The sequence below is a fragment of the Aphelocoma coerulescens genome, chromosome 13 (genome assembly GCF_041296385.1).
Source record: "Aphelocoma coerulescens isolate FSJ_1873_10779 chromosome 13, UR_Acoe_1.0, whole genome shotgun sequence".
NCBI classification, from domain to species: Eukaryota; Metazoa; Chordata; class Aves; order Passeriformes; family Corvidae; genus Aphelocoma; species Aphelocoma coerulescens.
The window spans coordinates 12,712,893-12,725,265 of record NC_091027.1 but is presented as its reverse complement, the minus strand read 5'-3'; the positions used below and the strand labels follow the sequence as shown (position 1 = coordinate 12,725,265).

Here is a 12,373-nt window from a genome sequence, read left to right as displayed (position 1 = left end):
TAAAGCATGAGAAAGGAAAAACTTCACAAATGCTTCAGCAGCTGGAAAATTCCTCTGTTCCCACTTTTTAGCATCCACACACTGCATTCTGTCTATTCCTTTTAGGCTGCTTAGACTTACCCAGTCATCTATTCCATTTAACTTGGTGGCACATGGCAGTAGCTATCTTGTAATTTGGTCGCTTTGTTTGACAATACCCAATCAATGTTTCCTTAAGGGTTGATAGAATATTTCAGAGGTGTTGAGCTAAGCACAACATGACTACCTATCCTTAGACCAGGTATGGATACTCCTCCCACCACACACTGCATAATTCCTAGGGGACGTTGTAGACGTTACGTGTTGTGAATGGAAAGGAAATTTGGCCTCAGACACAGCCTAAAGGGTGTATTAATCAAGCGGTAAAAAAATGTCACATAAATTCTTTGTTGGCAAAGTGATTTGAGTGACTTGTGTGTTGCCCACTTTACTTGTATGAGTTGGCCACATACCTCAGGCTAATCCTGCCATCTTTGAACAGCAGTTTCTATTTAGGCATCACAATGGTTTTATTTCCTGATGTTCCTAGGAAAAAAGATTAACTCACATCCCTGAGTGGGAATCTTTGGACAGTTCAGACCATGTGCTTGCTTTCCTAATTGTTGATCTGGCTGAGTGACATGCAGTAAAAAGTTTTAAACTGTCCTGCCCTTATTTCTTACATTTTAACAAACCTGAAAATGGAGATGTTTTCTATTTTCAGCTTTGAAGATCAAACTACGTGTTCAGTAACTTGAAGTTCTGCCATCTCTTTTTGATCTGTTATCCCTTAATTGCCTTGAAGCTAATCCATTCTTATCATAGAAGCCCCAGTCTTAGTGTGATGACTGACACTGTAGGATTGCTTAGCAAAATTACTGAACTCAATGAGCTCTATTTCTGTTGTCCTTTACTCAGGCGAATGCTGTCGGACTTGTATCAGGCAAACACATGGTCAGGAAAAGCAAAGCTTCTTTACCTTCCTGAATACATGTCCTGTACTGTGGAAACTGACAAGCTGCTCTGGAAGTTTCACAGAACTTGACTTGGACACAATCACTTTGTACCCTTGAGAATTTGATTAGTACCCGTGAGAAGTTTTAACATCAACAGAAGCAAGAACCCAAAACAACAGATGAAGAATGCACAGCTGCACTGGGGAGGCTGTTATTCACTTTAGATTTGTTTTAGATGGGTGTGAATTGCAAGTAACCATTAGTTTTGTGGAGTGTTAATGTAGAAGCCAATGGGGACACAGGACGAGTGCCAAGAAACTGTATAAAAAAGGCTTTGTAGAATTAAAGATGCTTTTTGCCGCTGCCTGGAGTTGTCAGTGTATATATGTGTCGTGACCCGCCTTGACTACGACACTGTGCAATCATTTAATGGAGTTTTTACCCACTTTCCTGATGGTTACACATTAAAGCTATTGCCTTACCATTTTTTTGCTAGCACAAAATACATCTTTAATTAGGATTTTAAGATAAAATGCTAAATATTTGAGGTTAGTAAAAGAAAATTCTGGCACATGTTGATGAACTAGAAAATTGAGATAAATGGTGTCATCTTTAACAAATGCATTCCAAAATGTAAAGGATAGATACACAGTAATGCAATCAAGCTTTTCCAATGTAATAGTGTTTTTAACAAGACTTGGGGCCTAAAACTGGCATAGCTGAAATTAAAGTTCTGCATGCTTATCTACCATGGCATGCACACAGCTTTTATAAAGTCTCCTCTAACAAAAAGCTGAAGAAATACACTCTAAAATGTAATTTTTTTAAAATTCAAATATATTTATTCCAAGTAGGGATATCAGCACTCAGGCAGCTCCTGCAGGGAATGTGACTGGAGTTGGCAAATTAAACAATGTACCTAAAACTTTTATTTCATTTGTTAGCTACTGGTGATCATTCACCTGTATGGATTTTTTTTCTGTTGCATTTATAAAACTCTGATTAATATGGTATGAAATCCTATTCTGCTTATGATATCTGAAAGAAAATAGTGCTTTTAGTTCAAATGCATTTCTGTATGCAATCTTTCTGTAACTTTCTACCCTCTTACTTCATTCCCTAATTTTCAGAAACGTATTTTCTGTTCTGTCCCCTTCCATTTCACGTTTTCTTTGCAGAAACGCATTTTCTGTTCTGTCCCCTTCCATTTCACATCTTCTTTGCTATGCTTGCTGTCTTATTCAGCATAAATAACCATTATGCTCTGCAGTCATCTAACTTCATTTATATTAGGAATTAATACCTCCAGGCTGTCTTCTCACTAGCCAGAACAAAAACGGAGCCTGGCTTCAGCTCCTAATGAATCATTCCTTTTTGGGGAAAATACAAAGTGCAGTTCACTGAAATTCCATTAAAATCTTAGATATCCATTAAAAGTGCAAGTGCAAGTGTAATACATTTAAATGCAGAATGGAAGACAGACTGGGCATATGAAAAATGAATGAGCAATTACAGAAATGCTTGTGCTCATTTTAAAACCTCTGAAGGTTACTCTGGAAGAACTCCAGATGTTGTGACCACAACCACCTCTCAATTTTCAATACTATGCCCAGTCACAGTCATGAACTGGAGATGGGCAGACTCACTTGCAGAGTGGCCCCATTGTAGCCTGAATATCGCATTACCCCAGGTCCTTCTGCACGGTCATCTTTGCTCTCGGTTGGTCCCTTTAGTGTTACATCTAACTCCTTCTTTGTACTGTATATGCTATTTTAATAGAGTTTTAAGATTTTAAGATTATTTTTAGCTAAAAATAAAAATCTGAATTACAATTTCTATTTTCTTCCCCATCTGTGAGCATCAGACCAGTTATATTTCTCTGCATTCATTTCTATTTTTCCCCCTTTATAAAGGTGCTACAGTTATGTAAGTACTCTAGTAGAAACTCTCTAGGGCATAAGATTTCAGCTTTCCCTTCCATATGGTTGATAAATTTGTTTTTACAACTGGAATTTTAGTCTTTTGTTCAAAGTGAGGCTTTCAATATTCTAAGGTACTAATTTAAACAATAATAGACTCTGTTATTCATGAAGTTGTGGAGTTTGCTTTTGCATGGTTGAATGTTTAGATTTTGTCGGTTTAAATAATTAAGATAATTAAAAATAATCATTTGGTGGTTTTGTTGAAAATTAGTGATGAAGTTGTGTTAGTCAGGTCACTCCTTTTGTTAAATGAGTTATCGATTACAGTTTTTAACAGTAAACTTAATAATCCTTTTTAAGTGTCTCCCTCCCCAGAGACTTTAAACCGTCACCACAGGCAGCACCCCCAGAGCTATCCCTGAGGGACTGCAACTCGACTCCATGGCAACCATGCATACAAATGAGAAGCCTTTCCCGCCCACAGAAGGAGATGACATCGCCCCTTCCAGCTGTCCCCTAGCAGCAGTAAGCCATTGGAGGAAAGACATGATATCAGAAATCCCCTCACCAATCATCTGAAGCCTTGGAGGCAGGACTGTGGGCAGACAGTGGGCATATCTGGGAGGGAACAGAGGATATAAAACCCCGATACAGACTGAAAATTTGTCCTTTCTCCTTGGATTAGCCACTGGAGAGACCTGACGCTGAGACATTCGGTCCTGATCTCTATTTAAAGACTCTATTAAAGAATTTTGGCCTCAGATTAGCTGAGGCCTACCCAGCATTGCTGGATCGCTGCGTTGAGGCATATAGCCGGTTCAGCTTAAAGAGTTTTCGATATCTGCGCCTGGACTTTTTACCTTTTATTTTAACCTTTTTTTTTCCACAATAAATCACTTGTTCTTGGACAACCACACCAAGAGTTGGTGGGTTTTTTTATAACAGACTCTGCTACTGTTTTTCCTAGTCCCTTACAGGTGGTCAGGAAATTTTTGATGACTATGAGGCAGGGAAAGTGAAGAGACAGAATATTGATCATTTAGGGGAAAAAATATCACCCCATAGAACAGGTTTTGATGAATTTCTCACCTGAAAAAAAACAAGGAAGAAAAGGTTTTTCCCCTTTTTTCAAATTTGAAACATTTAGACCAAAAATATCAAACAGATTTCTTTCTATCTGCCCTGTCAATGACAAGTATCTGCAAGTGACTGGAAGTTGGCAGTCATTATGTCTTCAGAAGTTTCTACTATATGTAAATATATATGTGTATATATATATCTACACTATGTTATTCAACATTCGTTCATATGATTTTAAGTTACGAGATGAAATACTCATATTTGTCAAAATAAAGGCTCCTCTCCAGTGCTAAAGTACAAAAGAAAACCAGTGTTTCTAGGCCTGGATTCACCCCATCCTGACATGGAGATCTAAAATAGTTCAGGTGAATCATGACAACTAGAGCATAGAGCACATAAATCCCGCATGGTATCTTTCAGTAGCAGATTGCATACAACTAAATTTAGATGTCTAAATGTAGGAAAGCAATTAAAATGCCTTTCCATGTCTTCCTTTGCTGCAGAGAGGCAGTGATTTGCTGCTGGACCATACAGATGGTGTTTTCTCTGCCCACTGTGCAGAGACAGGACCTGAGGGAATGGCCTGAAGTTGTTTCACGGGAGGTTTAGGTTGTATATCAGGAAAAGGTTCTTCACCCAGAGGGTGGTTGGGCACTGAACAGGGTCCCCAGGAAAGTGGTCACATCACCAAACCTGACAGTGCTGAAGAAGTGTTTGGACAAGGCTCTCGGGCACAAGAGTCTTGGTGTGACTCTTGGGGATGATGCTGCGCAGCGCCAGGACTTGGACTCGATGATCTGTGTGGGTCCCTTCTAACTCAGCGTAATGTGCAATACTGTGAATACCAGCTGAGTGGTGTGAGAAGGAAAGAAACAACATACAGCCACTCCTCCCCAGTTCAAAGTTACTTCAAAAAAATTATCACCTATAGCTAACACACTAGAACAGAAAGTAATGGAATAAACGTTTCCTTACTCTTTGTTCTGGAGACAAGCTTTGGTTGTAGTATTGAAATAATGCTTTATTTAATACAGGACCTAGTTATTTTATGTGACATTTTAATCAAACATGCTAAGATGGAAATGGAAAGGTTTTAAATAATTATGTTTAATTACTTAATCATCATTTAATCAAAATCATCTTCAATGGTAATGATTATCATTGTCAGTCCTTTTCTCACACATACTCAGATATATTAGTATTAACCTTGATTACTATGCTTATTGAAAACTACATTCTAATTTTCTCTTTTAAATCAGCACTATGGCCCAAGTAAGTGAAGAAGTCTCAAGTCCTTTATATTTACTGGTTATATCTTCAACAAATTTTATAAACAATCATAAACCCTCTAGCTTTATAAATCAATTCCATGTATAAACCTGTTGATGGTGATCTAATGGCCAGTCATTCACCAATACATTCATGTATATACATTAATCTCTAGAACATACTGTCTTTTCAGTTAGGAGTATTTAAACCCAACAAAGTACCTGTGTGAAAGACTTCAAGGGGTTTGAGTCCTCTTTTAAATGCTGGCTGAGTCACCACTCTCAGGTTGTGTCTGTATTGCAGGTGCTGGAGCAGTGGTGTCTGAGCAGCTTGAAATGGGCACTGGAAGCCAGAGAGCTGCTGGATCACGGTGGTTTGGGTTAATAGAAGCTGCTAAGAAGCGTGAGAAATTGGTCCCTGTTTTGTGCTGTCTCAGTTTGTCTGCTCCAGGAAGCTGAGCTAGGGGACTTTAAGTTATCTTGGCTGTCTAGGTGCAGTGATAATGTATCTCATTAATTCCAAGTCTGGAATAATTCAAGAATTAGCAGAGCTTTTTTAGATAAAAAGACAAAATAAGCAATGGTAATGATAAACCCCTTCAGTTTTGCTCAGTTTCCTAGGGAAGGTTGTTGAAAAAAATCTCTTATGCAGCACAGGTGAGGATCATCTTCAAAATAGAAGCAATGTTTGTTTGGGTCATGACACTTGCTACATTTCCTGCTTCAATCCCATTCTGAGCTCTACAGCTAGAGTGTAGCTTCAAGGCTCTGAGACCTTCAGAAAGGGGTCCCAGTGTCCCTTGGTAGCACAGACACAAAATTGAATTCTTATTTCCGTAATAATGATACAAATCATTATTAAGATGGCAGAAAGACACAAGTTATCACGGTTAAAATTTGGCCTACCAAAAAACAAAACTTGATTTTATACTTTTCCAACATGGAAAAAACCTTAGTGTAAGTATGGACTAGGCGGCATAATTAGGGTGACGTAACTGTGTGTCACTAAAAAAAGTGTTAGTCACTTTTTAATTTTATTCTGGAATGTACATACAAGATACACTGCCATGTTCACATCCAGTTTTGAGGCTTCTGACTCATATTTAAGTTCAGAGGAAAACAGCACAGCTGTGGCTTCATCCCTTTAAGTGAGATGGCCTAAAACAAATGATCTAGGGCACTAAGCAGGAAATAGAGAAAATGGATTTGAGGATTGATCTAGATGACTTCAAGAAGGTCCTGTCCAACCAAATTGATCTTGTGGTGAATGAGATGGTTGAAGACTTCAGGGTCTATGATTTTCTTACTAAATGTGTAGGTAGTGATGAGAGCTACCCCAGTGACCATAGCAGCTACACAGAGCTGTCAGTGTATGCTCCTCTCTAAACCTGCTATTCCCACTGCAGCAGGCTGGCAGGCCATACTCAGGTCTCCAAGTGAAAACAGAATGGCAGGAAGACGAAGGCAGAGTGATACGGAAACAGCGATGGTCATTCGCTGGAACTGTCTGTGATTGCATGTCCTAGGTTACAATGTAAGATGTAACCAAAAGTATGTATTCTATTATCTTCACAAGCTGTTAATACTGCAGGTGGGGCAGTGTTTGTTATCTCCTACCATGACTCATCCCTGATAACTCCCTCCATAGGGCTATCTCTGTTTAATGGGTTATCAAGGACCCACCACATGACTCATAGAATTACATCATCCCACTGTGAAATGCTCTGCCCAGGGGGAGAAGCCAAGCATTCCCACCTGGATATACTCTGGGGTTTGGAACAGCATGAGCTGTCCTTACCTACTGGATTCCCAGAGGACAAGAGCTACCATTGGACCTTCAGGTGAAGACCAGACCCTTTTCTACAGGATCACCGTTTCAACAGGACTACTTCAATCTGGACTGCTACCACCACACTGACTAACAGGGTGTCAGGTTGTGTCCTACTCTGTCAGTGTTCTTGTACTATTGCATTTATTTTAATTTTCCTATTAAATTATAATTCTGACTTGCAATCTCCCACTGGTTTGTTTTCAAACTAGTACATTGCATAAACATGGAAACATCAAAAAGCTCTTCCGAGGTTGCTGAAGATCAAATTCTTATGCTTCTTCAATAGCATAAACAGATTTGAAGATGGGGAACAGCAAATCTTGGATGCCACCAAGGTGCCTCAGGAGTAAGAATCACTGACTTGCAGATACAGAGAGAGACTAAGGGAACCAGCTGCCATCTGCCTTGGTGCAGAACAAGATGGCCCTGTTAGTTCCTGATGTACCTGCTGTGGTACATAGCCTGACATCCACTCTCCTGAGGAGGAGGTGTCCAAATCCCCACCATCTCCCCTTCTCCTCACTATTCCATGCTTACTCAATATTTGAACCAGTACTAAATATTGGGGCAGAGGGACAGGTTAAGCCTGTTTCCTAGCAGCTTTGCCAGGTTAGTACTTGATTTCAGAAAGTTCTCATAAAAATATCACCATACAAGGTTGTAGTCATTCAACAGGGAAAGAAAAAATATACATTCAATTTCTTGGAGCAGCTTTTTATATTAGAGTTGTCAGGATTCATTGGCATGAATGGAATTCTGGAGGTTCAGGCCTCCACTAGAGGCCTGTAATAGCAGCAGGACAAGTTATACCTCTCTTTACCTTTGTATTTTAAAGAAAATGGAAGAGAGATGAAATAATGCAAACATCCTGAAATGGTCTATACTTGGATGCTTTTCATTTCTTCCCAGTCTGTACTTATGATCAACAAATCTGGAATTAATATTAATTCAGAGAAAACAAATACCTGATCTCCCTATCAGTTCCATGACTATATTTTCTATTTTATTCTTCTGTGTAGATTTTGTGCTGTTTGTATTCTAGAGACTTCCAGTCTATAGAAAGAAGGAAATGGAAAGACTAAAAAAAAAAAAATTATCACACCCAAGAGATTCAGTCCTGTACCAAAAGTCCTTGACAATTCCAGTCACGTTGGGTCCCTTTTAGAGCTGCAAGGGCTGTCACTCATTCTCTGCTGTAACCTGGCATTTTAAAGCTTCCAGCTTCCCTCTTGATATCTCCCACTCTGTTTGACTTGTTCAGCTGTATTTCCTTCACAAGAATGTACGGCTCTGAGAAACTCGCTCTTTTTATACCTGTGTTTAACTTAAGCCATTTAAGCTCTGGTTTTCTGTGAAATTTGGTGCATTTTTTTCTCTGAGATGAAAAATTCTTTAATTTATGTAAAAAGTCTTAAAACCTTTTAGTAAAATTCAGTGGGATTCTTTCAATTTTCCCTGCAATGCCATATTAAATGGGAAGAGGTCTTATTATACAACCTTATTTAAAATATGCTAATGAAGATGACTTCTCCACTAAAATATGCATTTTCCAAATTATCAGGCAGAAGCATTCTGTATGAAGCAGTTTGTTTTCTTTCACAATTTAAATTAAAATGTAATTGGAGTTTGGTCAAAATTGGCTGAAATTGAAGACTCTCTGCCCAGCAATAACTTAATTAAAAACAAATTAAGAGTGGGAAAATATGTAAGATGCAGAAATAGAAGATGTTCAGTCCTCCAGGAGAAGAAGAAAACCAGTCAGGTACAGTAAGAAGGAGAGGAAAAGAAAGTACAGTGGTGCTGCTGTTTGGACATATTTCCTTTTCTGATATTTGATACAAGGTTTGACTTGCTTAAAAAAACTCTTTGGATTTCTGTTGGTGGCCTCTTTTCCTCCTCCTTTGGGGGCTAAATACTTTTGGGCTGTAGTTTAAACAAGTGTTGACATGTGATGGACAAGGGCCCCTCAAAGCAGCAGCTACAGTGGACTCCAGCCAAGGAGGGCAGCAGGAGGACATATAAATGGTGTGAGCTGAGCAGATCAAGATATAAAGGAAAGCAAATAGTAGAATTTTCTGGAATCTGGGCTCTTCTGTTAAATTCTTAGGGCAAAAGCTGATTTGACGCTTCTTGCCTCCCAAGAAAGGAAAGGTTAGAATGGGTAACAAGGAACCTTACAGGGCATCATGGGCAGTCAGTTAGAAAAAAATAGATGCATAGCTGCCTACACATCACTGGTATTCTATGAACACAGGTGCTTTTCCAGAGGACAACTCACAGCAGGAACCTTTTTGCTCTCTCTCTCGTATATAAGGAACCCATAAAGACTCAGAGCCTGAGATTAGGTAGGTAGGATGGAGAGTTCCTGTAATCTCACCATAGCTGTTGGTGCTTTGCTTTTCTGACAATCTCTATGAATTTTGGTGCCATTATATTCTCGTGAACACACAGGTAATCATCACATTAGTAAACACAGACTGCAGTTATCAAGTAGCACATGGTTTGTTGAGCTTACCAGAATTTAGTAGGTCACAGAGAAGAAAAGTGAATTACTAGTCAGGCAATTAGGAAATAAATTCTTCTAGGTAATTGACAGCAGAATTGTGCTCTATAGATGCAGAGCCTACAGTAAGCCTTATGAACAAGATTTATATTTGAGTATGAAGTCAAAGTAATACAAAGGTATTGGGCTGTTTAACAGATCTGCACAGATAGCTACTGTATATATTTATGCAGCCTGTTATCCTTTCCATCTGAACAAAGAGGGATTTAAGTTCCTCTTTTGATCACTTAAGGAGAAGTGGTTTTCCCAGGAGTTCTCATTAAACTGGATTGTTTCAGCATTAGTCACATATTTCTTTAGCAGGTCTTTTGCTGGTTGTAGAAATTTCAGTGATGATAGACAGAGGAAACCAGGGAGATTTCAGCAATATTGTGCCTACTTAATTAATCTGGTGTGCTGGAACTGCAGAGCTGCTAGGGTAATAATAAGAATAAGCAGAAAGTTTTTGTGTAGAAAATGCCCATCCAGAAATATCTCAGGATGTCTGATTGTCTTGTGCCTGAGTCAGTTGATGGCTTTGAGGTTCCTTCCCCTGCATCATCATCATCTTTCACTGGGTGATCAGTTTTGGTTGCGTGTTTTTTCCTCGTGACAGGAGCCACTGTCAATGGCTTAGACTCTCCTTCTGGTTTGGGCTTGCTATCTCATTTGGCTGCAGTCCGAGTGAATGGGGTGTCTGCAGGCATTTCTGATTCATCTTCCTGCCTCTCTACCTTTACCTGCTGCAGTGTGTGATAGGCATATGCCAAAACCCAACATATTGCAAGGAGCTTGTTCTCATTGGAATTGTCATTGTATTTCTTTTCAGATATTTCGCCACCTCAGCTGGTTTCTGAACTTGTTCAGGGGGAAAATTGCAAACCATTGGGTTAGAGAATTTCTTCAGGATTTGGCCTATATCCTCCCATTCCCCACACCACTCAGGATGTTCCACCTCTGGGTTAGGTGTCTCAGCAGTCACCCTGGAAATCTGAGCTCTCATTCTAGCCAAGCTGCAAATCACATGGAGGAAGATTACCAGATTAAATACCAGGAGGATGGTGTCTTTAACATCCAGGGGAAACCGAACAGTCTCAAAAGATAACCTATCAAATTTAAAGGGAAGGGAAACCCCGTCTCCTCCTCCTCTAACAATCTGGGTGCAGTTACTAATGAATTCCCAAAACAGGCTACCAAAGCTAGGACGGGGGTTAGGACGGAGAAACCATTCATCATTCACACTTCTAACAGCTTCCTGTACCTCTGTCAACTTCTTATAAATCATTATCACCGAGCACAACAAAATAGAAATCCGAATTCGTGTCCCTGCTCTGCAAAAATTCCTTATCAAGGATAAGATCGGACCAAGTTGTGGATAGGCAAATAAGCCTAGGGACCAGAAAGGCACTAGTACCTTAAACAAGCCTACGGACCAGAAATACATGAATATATCAAGCCAGAGAAACATTATGAACTCAAGCAACATGGTGACTATTTTACCCCAACACAGAATAAGTGAATTCAAACCAAAATGTAATTAGCACAGGTTTTTCACTTTCCTTTGAGCCCCACATTGGGTGCCACTAAATTTGTTCCAGTTTGGCCAAATTTAGAAATATATACTCTGAGAGAAGGCACAACCACCCCTCCCCCACCAGGTTCGGGGAAAAAAAAATTTCCTCAAAGGAAAGTGAAGGAGATAAAACTATTTATTTACCAAACACACGGGAAGGGAAAATAATGCTAAATAATAAAATCTTTCGCTGTGGAGGAAAAACCTGGGAAAATGTTATGAGTCCTCCCTTTGGTCTCCTCAGAGCTGTGGCCAGGCCCTCTGTGCCCGGTGGAAAGTCCTCCCAATGTGCTCTGAGGTTGAAGCAGTCCAGTAGAAAAGGGAGAAAATCCAAAATTCCAGGGAAGGAAAAGCAAAGTTCAACTCTCAGTCTCTCTCTGGAGAAAAGAAACTGAACCACTGGCCAAAAGCTGACTGGGAAGCAGCAAGCCAGGTGCTTCCTCACTTCCCTGCCGCAGCTGAAAAAAAAGTCTCTATCTCTGTGTGACCTTGAACAAGCTGAAAACTGCTTTGAGAAAGTTTTGCTCAGTTTTTCCTTCTCTCTCTCAGGCTCAGTTTAAAGGCATAGAAAGGCACAGGAATTAATTTCTGGGCATAGGGCAGTGATATGGGATACACATCATAAAGTCACCCCAAGGCACTGATGCAATATAATTAGACTCTGAAAAGGTTATAAATAATGTAGTAATTGAGCCACTATGAAAATAAAGAGCAACAAAATGAAACCAAAAGATAATGATTTTGTTATAATAATGCAACATTTTGACACAAAATAGAACTCTGCTTTATGAAGTTCTGTTACCAAGGAAAACACCAGAGCCTGCAAAGATGCCAATATGTGTGATAGCTTAAAGTCCTTGTATGGCACCCATGCCTAGAAGGTCCAATTGAGACGGGTGCTGTGCTCTGCCAGGTACTGTGTGAACAAAACTTAACAAATGATCTGTTTCTTTACAAAAGATGATGACCCTGGTTCTTTGAAATTTTCATCAAGAATTCATATTATTATGTAAAGGCAGCAGTCCTGTAACAGTTCAAAAGCTAATAATTGAAGAAGGAGGATCTGAAAGAATACTTCTTTCCTACAAGGAATAGAGTGTAAACCTCACTCATTCATAAATGCTGTGCCTGTCTGAACAAGATTTCTGGCTTTCTGTCATTGGGGTAGTGCTTCTTTTACTCA

General features: G+C 39.5%; 1 protein-coding gene across 6 annotated transcripts in view; it reads left to right on the top strand.

Annotated features, from left to right (window-relative positions):
• The window catches only part of LOC138118303 (uncharacterized), a 234,410-nt gene that overhangs the window by 209,737 nt on the left and 12,300 nt on the right, over positions 1-12,373 (top strand). Inside the window, exon 9 of one of the 6 annotated variants that reach the window (XR_011155085.1) lies at positions 3,272-3,797. The exons of 3 other annotated variants lie outside the window; for them this stretch is intronic. Coding sequence is in view for 2 of the 3 variants with exons in the window: in XM_069029207.1 (XP_068885308.1) it covers positions 937-1,091 (155 nt within the window). In the remaining variant the exon portion in view is untranslated. Of the gene's footprint in view, positions 1-936; positions 1,317-3,256; positions 3,798-12,373 lie in introns of those variants that run through there. 2 more of the 6 variants (XM_069029211.1, XM_069029207.1) reach the window with 2 other exon arrangements.